Source organism: Gracilinanus agilis, chromosome X (assembly GCF_016433145.1).
Source record: "Gracilinanus agilis isolate LMUSP501 chromosome X, AgileGrace, whole genome shotgun sequence".
Taxonomy (NCBI): domain Eukaryota; kingdom Metazoa; phylum Chordata; class Mammalia; order Didelphimorphia; family Didelphidae; genus Gracilinanus; species Gracilinanus agilis.
The window spans coordinates 35,015,949-35,033,195 of NC_058136.1; the positions used below are offsets into that span (position 1 = coordinate 35,015,949).

Here is a 17,247-nt window from a genome sequence, read left to right on the forward strand (position 1 = left end):
CCCCCCCCCCCCCCCCCCCCCGACTAGCCTGTAGCATTTTTCTGCCTCAGAATGGATACTCTAAGCCAGAAGGTAAGGGTCTAAAAAAAACAAACAGTAACAGGGGAAAAGTTTGGAAGAGGGGAGGGTTTGGAAAAAAGTTCTGTGGTGAACATGCCAAATTTAAGATGTTCAAAAGGCAGCTGGTGATGCAGGACTGTAGCTTAGGAGAGACTAGGATTGGGTACCTGTTAGGTCTCTGAATCATCTGCAAAAAGACAACTGAATTCAAGGGTACTGATGAGATCAACAAGTAAGATAGCAAGGAGGGATCCCACATGTAGTGGGTAGGAGAGGAAAACTAAAAAGGAAGAGCACTGGATCTGGAGCCAGAGGACCAGAGTTTGGTCACTAATTCATTGTGTGACTTTAGGCAAATCACATTCCTCTCTGGCCTCAGTTTCCCTCTCTGTAAAATGAAGGTGGTGTTCTTGGCTATTTCTAAGGCTTCTAACAGCTCTAGATACTCTGATCCACTGTAACAGAATACTAGCTTGAGTTCTGGGTTTTAGGAGTAAGGGGCCATATGGCAAAGGAAGGAAGCTAGGAAGAAGAAAACTTTTCTCCCCTGTTCCTGAGTGTATAACCATCCCAAGGCAAAATCTGGAAAGAAATGGATTATATTTCTAGAATTCTCCTACCACTCATTTTCAATGGCTCTTGCTGGCTTAAGCCTCCGAAAACAACAACCTTCCTCAAGTTTGTCCTATGCACAATTTGTCTCCAAAAGGACATAATAGCCCACGTCTCTCTACCTTCCTTCCCTTTTCCCTTCTCTACACTTAGCTCCTCCTGCCCAATCGAAAATCACATTCCTTGAGTTCAGGGCCCATAGGTGTCAGAAAAAAGACAAAAAACAAAGAACAATCAACCTCCATTAGATTGTTTCTTCATTTGTAAAACAGGGATAACAACAATAAAAACTGAAGTATTTACCGCTAACATTTGAATGTGTATTTACATTTTAAGAGGCTGCTTATTAAACAAAATGGATCTCTGGCATAATTTCCAGCTGTTTAACAAAATGAAATAAATTCTAGAAATGAGGGAGGCAATGGGACCATCACGTAGGTAAGTGGTAAGCCCAGCTGGGGAGTCTGTCCCTAGGGTTGGGGGTTCAGGGCTCTCCAAGCTTCCAGGGGTTTTGCAATGGCTCCCATGGCAATGGAAATTCCAGTGGTCAATTCTAAGTTCAGAGGCTACCCAGACCATGATGACAAGTACAACTTTTCCCATCAGATCATTACTCTCTTCCCTCTTACTATCCCAGGCAAATAAGCTCAGCTTTCCCTTACTGATTATGTAGCTTATAGGTCAATTAAGAGGTAGTGATAGGATTGTATCATTAACTGATTAATGGGGGGGGAGGGAGAGAGAAGAGAAGACAGTCTATACTTCCTGATGAACATATATATTTAACTTTTTCAAAATGTCGAGTTAATTAGTTAGGGTTATTTTTTTTTTAAAGAGGCTTGGGGGTAACCTAAATCCTTCTTTTGAACCCAGTCAAATCAACCACAAAAAGAGTCAAGGAGAGACTGGGATTAGATGATTCTGTTTTGTGTGGCAGAGGAACAGGGGAGAGGGGAAAGAGGGCAACTGACAAAAAGAAAGTCTAAAGAGCATAAAGTTACCAGAAAGCTTGAGTCCTCGTTCCCCAACTTGTGTGCTATATCCGTGAGGCATCCGAATAATAGCGTCATGGATCCCAGCCAATTTTGCTACTGCGTAAACCTCCTCAGCTGAAGCATTCATGTTTCCATACAGGAGATTGTAATAGATGGTGTTATGGAAGAGAACAGCATCCTAGGGAAAATATGAGAAAGACTGTTAAGAAATACATGACACTTAAGAAAAAAAAAGGGTATTCGAAACATAGGAAATAAGAGAGAAACTTCTAGACTGTTCTTTTGGGATGTGTTTGTGCTACTAGTAGGGAAAAAAAAAACAATTCTAACTACAAGTACTTACTCAAGCTGTAAAAATTTCAAGCATTTGTTTAGTGATGGATTAGATAAAGTCTTTATTAGAGGCTTCAATATATATTGCTGAGATGACCTAAAGCTGTTTTATTTAAAATAGCTAAGTATCTGCTTTTATATCTACATTCTTTTTAGAAGGTTATCACTGAACAAGGAGAAGCACAATCTTCCTATTATTGCCTATAAAATAAACAATGATAGGGGCAACTGGGTAGCTCAGTGGAGTGAGAGTCAGGCCTAGAGACAGGAGGTCCTAGGTTCAAACCCGGCCTCAGCCACTTCCCAGCTGTGTGACCCTGGGCAAGTCACTTGACCCCCATTGCCCACTCTTACCAATCTTCCATCTATAAGACAATACACCGAAGTACAAGGGTTTAAAAAAAATAAAAAATAAATAAACAATGATAACTTGAGAATGTATCATAGTCTTCCCAAGCATCATCATTGCTTGAAGCTATGGGTTTAGCTATTTAAAACAGTAATTCTGTCATCAATACGCATATTTTTTATATTGCCATTAGAGATAATGAATACTCCCATTGGAATGGAGCCCCAGAAGCCTATAGCTGGAAGCTCAATTCAGCCTATGGGTATAACTTCACATCTCTAAATTTTATTTTGTCATTTACAAAAAGACATGCTCCTTAAGCTTCTCCACATTTCACAAAGGGAAGGACCATGTGTTAAATAAAAGAGGAGCTATTGTCTCCAAAAAATTCAAGTTCTGGACACATCATTTATATTTTTTACAAGATTATTGAAGTAAAAGCCTCATTGAGTCCTAAACGACAATACGATCTGAGGTATATGGACAAAATCATTGAGATCCAGCTGTGTTAAGTGATTTGTCCAAAAATATCATCTTCAGATTTATAGTCTGAGGGTATAGAAACTACAATGTAACAACCACTGCCATACTGCCTTCCACTAAAATCCCAGTTCAATATCTCATTATGACATGGTGACAAATCTTAAGTTCTCTAAAGGTTTTGCCAGCAAACACATGCTCTAGTAGGTTCTATTGAGTTGGAAAGGTTTCGAGCATGGGCTTGGTGATGGATTATATGTCTGTCATCCAAAGACCTAGTTATACACAGAGAAATTCTTCACCAGAAGGCTGGCCAGTCAAATGATAAGACTTATTTTTGGCTACAGCAACAAATGAAGACTACCTCTTAAAGCATAGAGGCGCTGGGATTCGCATCAGTGGATGGAGCCCACACAAGATAAAATGAGAAATCTTTTGACCCATCATCATCAAAAAACAATAAACAAATACCCAGATTAGAAAAGACTAATTGACCAAACAACAACAAAACACTTTTTTGCTTCTAAAATTCAAATTTTTGAAAAGTTTTTATTGATATCTTTTGTTTTTACACCACCTACATTTTCTGATATGTTATAGCCATCCTTTATAATAATTTTTCAAAGGAGGACAAAGAGTAATTTAGCAACCACTATATCCAAGATTCAAAATTATATTGCTTCTCCACTTTGGACTCTTAGCTTTTTCTTGGTACTCTGTGAGCTGGGGGGAAAGAGTGGCTCCATCCCTATGAGGCTACTACCTCTTTCTTATATATTTAGGATTTTAGGTTTTTATCTACGCTATGAATTAAAAAAAATTTTTAATTATAATATGAACTCTTTTTTTGATAAAGAAAAATAATAAGAACCCTTTCTGATATTTTCACAAACAAGTCCACTTCCCTGAAACTACTAGATATAAACTTGTGTTCATAGGAGAAAGGAAGTCTTACCATCATAGATTTAAAGTGGGAAAATATCTTAAAGAGGCCATCTAGTCCAACCTCCTCCAGGAAACTGAGGCTCAGAGATGTGAAGAGCCTTGCTCAAGGTCTCTCAGCCTGTATGTATAGGATGGGATCCTAAATTTTCCTTACCTGAAGTCCAATACACCACGTACTACAACATACTACTTCTCCCTACTCTTCATGGAAAAGATGCTTAATCAGAGCAGGGACAACTGTCTTTCTAACGACTCTCTACAATAGTGAAATTTTCTTACATTATAAACTCCAGAGTGGTAGCTAACAAAGTATTTGCCAAATCCCAGATTTTAATTATATCTATGACTGTTTCAAATAAGTTATGCCATTTGGTTGGGGCATGGAAGTCTTTTTGGATCACTTTTGGTTTTCATCTTTTTCTTTTGGGGGGGGGGGGTGTCAATGAAATCTGGCTTATAGCACCAAACAGAGCCAGGTACCATAGGACACACCCAGTATTCACTACATTGCTCAAACAGCAGCATATACATTTTTTCTCTTTATGACAAATATAAGCAAAGATCACATTCAAAGGAAAAATGTACCTGAGGCACCACTCCCACAGATTTCCTTAGGCTCTCCAGGCTGACATCTTGTATGTTCTGTCCGGCAATATAAATGTTACCACTCTGGGGCTCAAAAAAGCGAAATAGTAATCTTACTATTGTGCTTTTCCTGAAATTGGGAAAGAAACAGACAAGGGGAGATAGCTTAAGTCCAAATGGCATTGGGCAGACATATTCCAAGTGACTGGAATGATATTACAGAGGAGAAAACAAGTGACAATGAAAAATCAATGATGCAGAATTTTCTAAAGTTACCCACCCTGACCCACTACCTCCTACAATGGCCACTTTCTTTCCCGCAGGGACTTCAAATGATACTCCGTTCAGGACTTTCTGCCCCGCAATGTATTCAAAATGTACATTATCAAAAGCCACCGAAGCTGTCTGGGGTGTAATCTGCAGGGGAAGTGCCGTTGCTTTGTCCTAGCAGGGAAGAGAAAAAACAACACCATACCACTTTACCCACTGCTTAGCATCCAACTTGGAAGATCATTTTCCATTTCACACAGCAAAAAAGCAAATAATGGGGAAAGAGAAAAGGAAGAGGTAAAGAGGCTTTTAAAAAGACTCCCTCCCTCCCTCCCATTCCCTTTCCCATTAAAGGGCAGAAAAATCCCTCTTTGAACACTGTTTCTAAGCAACTTTTTTCCATCACAAATTCTGCATCATTCATTATAAACAAAAGAAAACCAAGTGCATAATACAAATACTTAAGTCAAGTCCAAACAAAATGAACCCCAAGCAAGTCCCTTTGCATAAAGCACCTTCCCAATACGAAAGAAAAGGCTACTTAACACATCTGGCAAAGAAGAAATCTGTCAGCTCAGCCAGTGAAAACAGATGAGCTCCCTAGCATAATTCTATTCATGGGATGAGTCTATACACTTAACAAGAACAAAGTACTTACTTTAATTTGTGTGTCTACCTTGAGTAGTGTAAACAAAGTGTTCATATCGATGAGTGCTTGTCTAGTCTCTCGGTATACAGTGCCCAGAAAGTTCAGAGGCAGGGAAAGCTGAAAAAGCAGCCCATTCACCATGACAAGATCTCCAACAGTAAGGGTGCCTCAAAATAAAAAGAATTTAGAGGAAGAAAAGAAAAAATGAATTTAGATGACACTTGTCCAGCTGAGAGAAGCTTAATGTCTATTGCTCTGGAATACAGTTCAAAGCCCAGAAAACTGGCAAACTTTTGGTCTATTCAAATTTCCGAGCCTATGACTATGACATTCAGCAACCATATTAACTCCCTACTATGTGAGCATTAGTGTGCCTTTACACAATGGGGTAACATACAGAGATAATTAAGACTAGGTTGCTACACTCATGGAAGTCACAAGATAATTTTGTAGGAGTTAAGTATTAGACAAAAAAGTCAACCATGCAAATATTATGAAACTGAAAGCAATGGGTGAGTTTGGGGCAAAGAGAGAAATAAAATCCTCCACTTTTCTCTACAAGGCAGAATTCATCCATAGCTTTGCCTGCTACATCAGCAAGCTAGCAACAAATGTTCAAGGCCTGTAAGACCAAGGAGAGATGATAAAGGACCAGTGGTTAAGTTCTAGTTTATTTAGGATTTAAACTCAGGAATGACATACCTAATATTAAAGTTTATAACAAATAAGTTAAATGATGGAGATGATGAATACTTGCAATATACCTTGAAAATGAGGCAACTGCAACACAGAGAAAGATGCCCAAGACTCAGGGAAAGAGTATTACTTATCTCTTATTGTACCCCATTTCAAAATCAATTGTTATCAATTCCTTTGTTTTGATCATGGCCCGTTCTGAATCCAGTGATCTAATTATCAAATTCCATACCCTGGCAGGCCAACAGGAGAAATGAGAAACCTTGGCAGCTCGTGGAAAAGCCTCCTCATGTAAGACCCAATCTACACAAATAGTAATGCCAACTAATAATGACGTCAGTGTCCATCTAATGTAGTGGAGGATGTAGTACAGGGTTAAAAAAAAAAATCACCACACCACCACCACCAAGCTGTTAAAGAAAAAGCATCACAGACAATAAGGAAAACATATTCCGTTTCAAGCAAGAAAAATACTCCAACTAGACTGAGGTTTCTCTCTGTCACAGGCATTTCAGTCAGCAGTGGCATGCGTAGCCCTTATAGTTTGCCTTTGTTCATAAAGGTAAAAATTAGAAGGTAGAAAGGTAAAGGGATCCATTACCTGCCATAATTCCCTGACTGGCAAGAACCATTATTGCCGTTAGGCCGATACTGAAAATAGCATTTTGTCCAAAGTTGAGCATAGCCAGGGTAGAAGTGCTCTTCAGCGAGGCTGCCTCATAAGACTTCAAAAATCCGTCATATCTCTGGGCTTCATACTTCTCATTATTAAAATACTAGAGGATACATAAGAACAATTACCTTGAGAAAGAGCATATAGGCAGCCAATGGACATCTCAGCAAATACAATTTGCTATCTGTATTCTGAGATCCTTGGGATGCCACTGACTTTATATAGCTACAACCCAATCCTATACCACTACCCCACTACATAAGCCAAACTCTAATCTCCACTTTCCCTGCATGGTTCCACAGGCACACCCTCAAGATAATCTTTTTAGGGCTGTAGATGCAAAGAATATGAAGTCTGGCTCTTTTCCATAGAGAAGAGCATTTGAAAGATGCCTGAAGAATGAGCTACGTTTTCATTCTCAATCGAGTTGGACTCCATACTTTCATCACTTAGAAATTCATTTAAGAGGTGAAATGTTAAGATGACACCAAACCAAAATGAAGGCAACTCACTAAGGAAGAGGCAACTTCCGTCAAAATGATTCTTCCACCACTCCCAACTGATATTCTACAATATTCCTTGAAACGCAGGAAAATAGCTCACTTGCACCATGTCTTCATAACAGAGTTAAATGTAGAGAAAAGCATAAATAAGTGCATTACCTTCACAGTTTCATAGTTCAGCAGAGAGTCTATGGCAGCACTACCTGCATCATTATCTGCCTTGTTCATTTCTATTCTAAATTTAGTTCTGTAAGACAAAAACCGGTAAAGCCATGAACAATCTGTTCCGCGCCAAAGGAACACATCTCTAAAGCCCAACTGGCTTCTGGGGTAGAGCTTACCTCCAGCGTGTGACTCCAATTGTGTAAGCTGTGTATACACTCAATGTGCCTAAGGTGACAAGGGCGAACTGGGCACCGCATTTGTAATACTAGGGGAGAAAAAGAGAAACAAGAAATAGGTACTGTTCCTTATAGAAAAAGGACTCACTTTGTGCCAAGATGGCTGCCTGAACAGGAGGCATCCTGCTAAGCTCCTACATACCTACTGCAACAAAATCCTGAACATCAAAACAGACCAATTAATGATCAAGAAATCCAAAGAGAAGGGCAGCTAGGTAGCACAGTGGATAGAGTCCTGGGATAGATACCTGGAGTCAGGAGGACCTGAGTTCAAACCTGGCCTCAGACACTTCCTGGGCAAGTCACTCAACCCTGCCTGTCTAGCTCTTACTGCTCTTCTGTCTTAGAAAGTAAGGTTTTAAAAAAAAGAAAAGAAGAAAATCCAAAGAGAAACTATAGTGATTTCTTTTTCTCCAATACCAGGGGAAAAACTCAGCCAGAAGCCTGAGGGCAATATTAAAAGGCAATATTAAGAGGGGTTCCTCTAGTAAAACAAACACCAAGCCAATCAGAGATAGCCAGGGGCGTCTCTGCAGTAGACTGCAATACTCTGAATATAGAGGCAGAAGCCAGTGACTAGCTTGGTGCTGACTAACTCAGTGCTTCAACACTCAGACCAGAAGAGCACAGGGCCAGGGACTCTGATGTCTCTCCCAAATACTCTGCCCTCAGACACCAGAGAAGCACTTAAGATCTAACACTTCTGAACCTCAAGGATCCAGGTTGGCCTTAACGGGAGGTGGAGGTCAGCTCAAGAGCTCAAGGGACTAGGGGCAAGACCAAGCAGGGCTTGATCCTCCATTTCTCCCAAGCACAACAGGGTGTACAGACTGGGCCTCAATGTAGGAACTAAAGCCGGAGAGGAAAAAAATCAAAGGAAATACTGACCATTTTCAAAAATTCTTATATATATAACTCTATAATAACTGCCAAGCAGAGACTCAAAGGAAAAAAATATATTTTCCACAAGGACTACATGAATATCTAGAAGAAATGAAACAAGGTTAAAAGAATGAAATAAAAGTGCTGGAGGAAAAAAAGCGGAAGGAGAATAAGCCGATTAAAAGAGAAAATGGTAAGATTTACATAAGAAATAGAATGCCTAAAAGCTAGAAAAGACCAACAAGAAATAGATGACTCCATGAGACAGTAAAAAATATTAGAACAAAACAAAAGATTGAGGAAAAAAAAAAGAAGAAAATGTAAAAAATCTTCCATTAAAAACAAATGAGCTTACAAACTGGTCAAGGAGAGAATGTTTAAAAATCATGATACTCCCCCTTTCCCCATCCCAAAAAAGCCTGCACACTGTATTTCAAAAAACCTCAAATGAAAATGAAAATTGCTCAGATCTATTAGAACCAGAGGACAAAGTAAAAGGAGAAAGAATCTACTGGTCATCTTTTGAAAGGAATCCCCAAAGGAGAAGTCTCAGAAATGACATAACCAAAATTCAGAACTCCCACACGAAAGAAAAAATACTGTAGGCATCTTAGAAAGGAGTAATTCAAGTAGCAAGGAACTTCAGTCAGGATCACACATGGCCTGGGAATTTCTAACAAAAAAAAAAAAAAAAAAAAAAGCAAAAACAAAAAACCAAAAGATCTAAAAGGCAAAAGATAAAGGCCTACAACCAAGAATAACTAACTCTGAAAAAAATGAGTATAATACTATAGCAAAAGACTGAATTTCTAAAAGACTAGAGGACTATATAGCATTTTTGATAAAAAGACCAAAGCTGAATAGAAACTTTGAAATACAAACATAAGAGCCCAGAGAAACCTAAAAAGTCAAATTGTTTCAGCAATTAAAAACTTTTTATGATGACGTAGTACTAACATTATAGTAGAGGGAGGAAAAACCAAGGTTCCCTTTGGAACCTTAATGTTTTCAAAAGGCACTGAGGGAGTTAAATAAGAAATGTAGAAGTCTTGGGAGGTGGACTGGCTCTCTTCTCAGGGTTTGAAGAGCAGTAAAAGAAGGAAGACATTAATATAGAAAGGAAATGGAAGCATGAGGCCTAATTACAAATATATGAGAATATATAAACATGTATATGTGTGTGTACACACACACACACACACACACGGAGAAAGGGGTGTGGGAAATGGGCAGCAGATGTAACCCTTTTTCTAAAGCTGGCAAAAGAGAGCAGAACAGAGCTTGGTGTGGAAATCTAGCAAATTCAACAGGAAAACAAGCTGACATGGGGGAAGGAGAGTGATTCAGGAATAAGAGAAGATTATACGAGGGTAGATCACTTACAAACAAGCTTCCTAATTCTAAAGAAAGTATGAGGGTAGAGGAGCAATAACTAGGATTTATATATTATTATAGATTACAAAGATATATATATTTATAAGGGTAGGGAAGAAACAACTGTAAGATTAAAATTAATATCCAGTAACTCCAAGTATTATATTTTATAAGATTTATTAATAATCACTTGAAGTAGGAAAAATACAAGAACAAAAGTAAAAAACCAAGTAAAGACACGTGAGAAAAATTCTCTTGCCTGGCACTCACCCAACATCCCAGCCACAATCAGGGGAAAGAACAAGAGGGCGGAGCTACACAATATTTATATCCTCCCTACGTTAGCATGTAATGTGAGAAGGAACATGGGAAGCTGGGAAAGAGAGTTCCTGGGGAGTAAATCCAAATTACACACAATTATAGTTGAAAGAAGTGCCTTAGATTGCTTCTTAGATAATTGAGGAATGGTTGAAATGGTTTTAATATAGAAACATAAGGGAATATTACTATACCATAAGAAAACAGCAAAAGAAATAAATGCAGAAAATCCTACAATGGATTGCTGACAAAAAGAAGATAGCAGGGATGGCCATTATCACTACTACTATTTAGTATTGTACTAGAAATGCTAGCAGTAGCAATTAGAGAAGAAAAAGAAATTGAAGGGATCAAAGTAGGGATTGAAGAAACTAAACTATCACTCTTTACAAATGGCATGATGATATACCCCCCAGTGATTCCCAAAGTGGGTGCCACCGCCCCCTGGTGGGTGCTGCAATGATCCAGGGGAGCGGGTGCATTTGGGGGTGGTGAATAACTGTAAGGGGGCGATGATAGTATGTGACAGGGGACGCTAAGTAATATTTTTTCTGGAAAGGGGGTGGTAGGCCAAAAAAGATTGGGAACCACTGGTATACCCAGAGAATCTGAGAAAATCAACTAAAAAGCTAGTAGAAATCATCAATAACTTCAGCAAAGTTGCAGGGTACAAAAAAAAAAAAAAAAAAAAAGAAGTTAGCAGAACCAGGAGCTATAAAATAAATAAACAAACAAATAAATGAATGAATAAATGTATATATATGTATATATGTATATGTATGTATGTATGTATAAACAAACGCTGTACAGAAAAACAATTTCTCAAGACTTCAAAATTCTGCCAGATGTAATGTCAGCACACCCACCTACGATGAAGTAGAGAAGTAATGGAGATAAGATGCAGAGATCCTCTTTATTGGACATAGCTGCTATTGTGGATTCATTTTGTTTGATTATGCTTAGTTACTCTAAGTTGTTTTTTTCACTTTCTTCCTGAATTTCATAAGTAGGAGTGGGGGGGCAGAGGGGCAACAGCTTTTCAGAAAAGAAGGAAGAGGAGGTTAGCCTAATGATACCCCCCAAAAGAAGGCCACTGTAACATTTTTTAAGAAAATGCACTAAAGAGAACAGAAGTTCAGAAAGAAGTACAGATTAACAGGACAATTTTGAAAGCAATATGTAGAATTCATTATATACTATTTTTTTTAAAAAACAAGTGCTGTGAAACTGAGCTTTGTACAAAATCTTTTTGTGTTCTCTCATATGTATGAAAATAAAAAATAAAATAAACCTCATTTTCCAACTGCAATGGAATAAAATTATTTTAATAAAAATTGTGTTAAGAGAAAGATCTAAAACTGGAAAACTACAAATGAATCCAAAGCAACAACTAAAGAAATTACTGTAGGTTAAAAAAAAAAAGTTCCCTCATGTAGGCTGAGAATTGATCGGAAGAGTAAAAAAGACTGAATGTAGAAAATTAGCCAGCTCTCTCAATGATCACAAACTGTGCCTTTATACAAAAGCCCATCTTTCCATTACCAATATTCTCCTGGTGCTGCTATATCGCTAAGAATCATGGAATACCACGATCTCTAAAGAATCAAATTTGTGGGTGACCCCAAGGGCAACAGAGAGATTTATGATGACTCTAAGTAGGCTATGGCACGTTATCAATGATGATCTGTTTGTAAAAAGTGGCATGAAAGGCATCGTTAATGACATGTATAACCAGAAAAGCTGGCTTGTCACGTATGGTGAGTGAAGAATAACAGATGGACAGGCCAAGGGCTACACTAGTATCTACAAAATATTAAAAGACCCAGAGGAAGGCCTCTAGCACATTAGGTGTATCCTCTATGGAAGAATATATACAGCAAGCTCACAGAATGATGAGGCCTCAGGGCAGAAAGATTCTATGTATGCTTGACAAGGGGACAACCATCTCTCCAGAAGCCAAGGTTTGCAACCTTGGGGTTATCCTCAACTCCTCACTCTCCCTCAACTCTCATACTCAATCACTGTCAAGTGTGGCTGACTGAACCTCTAGGATGTCTCTGGTATCACTCCCTTTCTCTGCTTATATCATGATCATGGTAGTTCAGTTCTCATCATCTCTTGCCTGGACTATTATGATAACCTTCTAATTGTTTACCCTGCCTTATGCTTCTTCCCTCTCCAAGGTCTTCTTCACACAGGCATCAAAGTTATATTCCTAAAGTACAAGACCAAGCCAATCCTCCCCTCATATAACTTCAAGGTTTTCCTGTTGCCTCCAGGACAAACTAGAAATGCCTCTGCTTTACATTTAAAACCATTTATAATCTAGCTCCAGGTAGCACTAGTTAAGAGGCAGCTAGGTGGTGCAGTGGCTAGAATGCTGGGTCTGGAGTCACTAGGAAGGCCAGAGTTCAAATCCCACCTCAGATACTTCCTAGCTATGTGCCTGACCCTGGACAAGTCACTTCAGCTCTGTCTGCCTCAGTTTCCTGAATTGTAAAATGGGAACAATACTAGCACTAAGGGTTGTTGAGAACTGAAGTACAAACTCACTTGGAGTTCCCTAGTAACTACTTATATAATGCTTCCACTGTGAAGTTTGTCAGATCCTGTTAACCATCCCAGTGTTGACACCCAAGGCAATATCTCTGAGGCATCCTCAAAGACAAGTGGTAAGACCAGTATGACATTAGGACCATCCTACTCTATCCAGATCCTGCTGGGAAAACTGACATCAATAGCTCATGATATGCACAGTGTAGAGTTCTACCAAAGCTCAGAGACTTTCAAAACTACCTGCAGGATTCGTATGTCAAGCCCTGTCTCTGGCTCTGGCTGCGTGCATGTGCATGTGCATGTGCATGTGCATGTGTGTCCTTCTCCCTTCCCAGGGACCTTTCTTCTCCCTCTTCTCTCTTATGTATAGGACTCAATATCATAAACCGGTTCTCTCCCCCCTTTTTTTCACCATAAACTTAGCCTCTACGCCAGCCATCATTGAGAATGTATGTTGGTTTTTTAAAAAGCTACAAGATGTTGTTGGCCAACTTTGATTGACTGATATTCCTTTTCTCTGTGTGTTCCCCATTGTCGTGCCCCCTGTAAGGGCATGAAGGGGCTTTCTGTCTTGTATCCCTAGCTCACAGTGTACCTGGCACATAATATTTAATAAAATTTGCTGAACTGAATTGAATTGCTACAGTGGTTCATGAAATAAGTTTAAATATAAACAAAAAATGGCTTCAAAGTATAAAACCCTTAGCTCTGAAAGTCAGTAGGCCTGAACACTGGCTGCATAAGAGTCTCAGAGAAGAGCTGAAAATATCCATTTTCCTCTCTTCAGTGCTAAAATGGGGGGTGATGGCTAGAGAATCCTACACAAACTGTCACCCGAAGGATGTAATGTTGGTTTTGCTGGACTTTTTTCCAAATCTCCATTACAAGGGGAAAGCTTACTGAGTAGGGGAAAAGAGGAGAAGCACACTGAGAAATGAACAGAATATAAAAAGAAAAGGCACTGATGGAAAAAAATGGAAATATCAGTTGGCTTAAATGCTGAAGAGCAGCTTAGAAATTCTAAAATGAATCAAACTTATTTCAAAAAACTTTTTTTAATTATCTAATTTTGATATGACTTTTTTAGAACACATTCATTTAAGAAAACATCTCTTCTACCAAGCAAGCCAATCTCTATAACAAATATTTAAAAAGAAAGATTAAAAAAAGCAGTTCAGTAAAACTAAGCAACTTATACTATTATTTGGCTTGTAATACATGCAATATCCCACCATCCATAGTTCTTGACCTCAGCAACAAAGAAGATGAAAGTTTAAGTTTAAAACTGACCCCCCCACCCACCCAGGCCCAAGTTCAAGAATTATGTGATTTAACAAAATTAACAACACACTAAGTTGGGTAAACCACTGGAGCTTGGGGCAATAAAATTGGACCTGTATACAAATGAAATTATTCTTCAGGCTCACAATGGAAATACTTGGTTATTTAAACCCATAAGCACCTGTGAACCTGAAACAGTGAATATCTATTGAAGAGATTATATCTGATGTGTAAATGACAGTTTGGGGTTTGAATGAAGCTGGCCGGCACTTACCAAAATGCCACTGACAAGGGTCACTTCAAATATGATGGGAAGAAGATTAAATACTAAAGCACTCAGGACAAAACTGATACCCCTTGTTCCTCTGTCGATAGCCTTTGACAGAGCTCCTGTCTGTCTGCTCAGGTGGAAACTCAGATCCAGGTTGTGAAGGTGGAGAAAGACATTCCTGGCTATTCTGCGGATGGAATTTTGGGCCACTTTACCAAATACTGCATTGCGAACTTCATTAAAAAGGGCAGCACCAGCTCTTGACACACCATCTAAAATGATAATATTTAACAAAAAATTAAAAGGAAGGGAATGTAAAATGCAGAAACCTATGACAAGGATATTCTTATTTTGAACTCTCCATATTGTTGGGTACACTGGAAGAGTACTAAAAGCAACTGTACTGTTAGTACATTAAATTAACTTAGTGGAAATAAGTTCCACCAAGAACTAATGTGCAGTTATAAATTGTATCTAACAGACTAAAAATGAAAATTTACTTCATTGTGGAAGAGATCTTGAAGGGGCATTTATTACAAATCTTTATCATGATTTTTATTTTGTTTCAAGATTTGAAAGCTATAACTCAGGCTGCAGACTCTGGGAATGGATATTAATTAACAAGAGATTTTAAAACTAAGTACAACAAAACCACCCAAAAGAATAAGAAACACATTAAATGTTAAGTTGGGTTAGCAGTGAAAAGGTCATATCAGCTAATCTATGACGAACTCCTTCCAGAAGAAAATTAACACCTGTAGAGAAATGAAGAAACACTTACAGCCAATCAGAACTGCTGTTGCCATGGTTGCTACTGTATTTGGTGCATCAGTCAAGTTTAATATGTCTCCTGACACCTGGTTGAGGTTGTCGACTGCATATTTAAACATGAAGGGAACTACTATATTCATGGCCTAAAAAAAAAAAAAAAAGCAATTATTCATACTGCGATGAAATATTTATTCATAAATGCATAAATATTTACCCTATATTAACGCCTGTCGTCTCATTTGGAACTTCACCACTCAATGTCAGTAGGGCAGTTATGACGGGGAAAATGCTTGCTCCTGGGAGCACTGTCATCCCAGAGGTTGTATTTCCCACTGACCCTGATCTTCAATATTCATTTTCATTGCTATATAAATGATTCAAATGTCACTTCCTTCCTCCATGAAGACTTCTCAGGTCACCCTAGCCAGAAGTAATCAATAGAATCATGGGATTTAGAGCTAGAAGGAGATTTGGAGATCATCTTAATCCAATTTTTTCTAAATAGTTGAGGCCACTAAAGCCCAGAGAATTTTAGGTGATTTTCTCCAAGATCAGAATGGCAGTAACTCTTCCTCCTATAATTCTTCATTCATGCCACTCAAGTCAACCAACATTTATTAAGTGTCTGCTATATGCCAGGTACTAGGGATAAAAAGCCATATTCTCAAATCTCAGGGAGCTCAGAGTCTAAGATATTACTTTCTGTTACCCTTTATGGTAGAGATTTATGTACATCTTTTTGCCCTGGACTGTAAGTTCCCTGAGGCCAAAGTGTTCAAGTTTTGTTGAGAGGTAGCTGTGACATATGATCTCTGAGTCAGAAGTTCTGGGTTCTAGCCCTGGATCTCTTCTACCCATGAGGCTTTTGTCAAGTCTCCTCTCCTCTCAGAGCAAGCAAACATTTAAGGAAACACTTACTATGTGCTAGGCATTGTGCTAAGTGCTGAGGATACACATACAAGCAAACAAGACAATCCCTACCCTCAAGGAGTTGACATTCTAGTAGGGAGTAGGAAGTGAGGGCACAAGTATCCATATATGGGAAAAGGCAGCTGTCAAGAAAGCAAGAGAGTAAGCTGAATTGCTGTACAATGGGAAGATCGAACTAAACAACTAAAAAGGTTTCTTCTAATTCCTATGACAATGTGACTTTAACTTCCTTGAGTTCTTTTAATGAGGTCTTTCTTAATTCCCTAAGTATCAAGCACAATCCCCTGATGTGTAAATTTAATTAATGTTTCAGTATGAAAAATTGAAAACAAAGCTACTTTGATACACAGAGTTCACTCAAATGATGGTAAAACTGATATTTAAAGTTTAATATCAGTAACCATTATTTGCTATAATAGATATTAGTAAAAAGTATAATCAACTCCTAAGCACAAATTAAGCTTTTAAAAGCCAACATAGAGTTGAACCACAAGGAAAACTCACATCCCATAACTTCTACGAAGTTATCCGTGAAAGGATTAAGTTTGAATTTCAGGTCTTTTACTTACTACTCATAAAATGTCACACAAGAGAGTTAGTTAACTTCCCTAGGACTTGGGGTCCTCATCTGTAGAATGAGAGGGTTGGACTAGGCAGGTGCCTCTCAGCTCTAAATCTCCAAATACAGGAGCAAGTCTATTAGACTGCTCAAGTTTATTGAGAATATAAAAGTCATATCCTATGAAAATTTATCTATTAGGGAATAATGCTTGGTGTTACTTCTGACACATCTTCTCACCATAGCATCAAAAGCCAGAGTATAATAATCAAGTGGCCAAAAGAAATATATTATTTTCAAAGAACTGCAAACCATAAATGACCACATCTCAAGTTGCAAATAGTAAGAGAAATGCAAATCAACACTTGGAGTTTCACCAGAAAGATAAGCATAAAAAAATTCTGGAGCCCCACGTTTGAGGGATACTAAGAAGACAGGCACACTAATACATTATTGGTGGAGCTGCTTAGTGGTCCAAAGATTCTGAATCCAATTTGGAATCATCAGAAAGTGAGTAAAGTCTCTATATAGAAGAAATTCTACTATTAGGAATATACTCCAAGGAAATAAATGACATAAACAAAGGTTTGAGAAGGGGAGAAGAGGCAAAGATGTGTATTTTAGATATATTTAGATGATAAACACAAGCATGAATATATTTAAAGAGAATTTTTAGAGCTATAAAGGGGCTTAAGAGATCATTTAATTCAACTCCTACATTTAAAAGATGAATAAATGAGGACCAGAAAGGAAA

The 17,247-nt window shown here is 38.3% G+C and overlaps 1 protein-coding gene across 1 annotated transcript in view; it reads right to left on the reverse strand.

The window, feature by feature from the left end:
• The window catches only part of ABCB7 (ATP binding cassette subfamily B member 7), a 155,881-nt gene that overhangs the window by 20,464 nt on the left and 118,170 nt on the right, over positions 1 to 17,247 (reverse strand). Inside the window, exons 5-13 of the mRNA XM_044682798.1 lie at positions 15,015 to 15,147; positions 14,237 to 14,505; positions 7,492 to 7,580; positions 7,310 to 7,397; positions 6,576 to 6,750; positions 5,288 to 5,445; positions 4,640 to 4,803; positions 4,360 to 4,489; positions 1,674 to 1,845 (exon numbers count right to left, since the gene is read on the reverse strand). Of these exons, the coding sequence (XP_044538733.1) occupies positions 1,674 to 1,845; positions 4,360 to 4,489; positions 4,640 to 4,803; positions 5,288 to 5,445; positions 6,576 to 6,750; positions 7,310 to 7,397; positions 7,492 to 7,580; positions 14,237 to 14,505; positions 15,015 to 15,147 (1,378 nt within the window). The remainder of the gene's footprint in view (positions 1 to 1,673; positions 1,846 to 4,359; positions 4,490 to 4,639; positions 4,804 to 5,287; positions 5,446 to 6,575; positions 6,751 to 7,309; positions 7,398 to 7,491; positions 7,581 to 14,236; positions 14,506 to 15,014; positions 15,148 to 17,247) is intronic.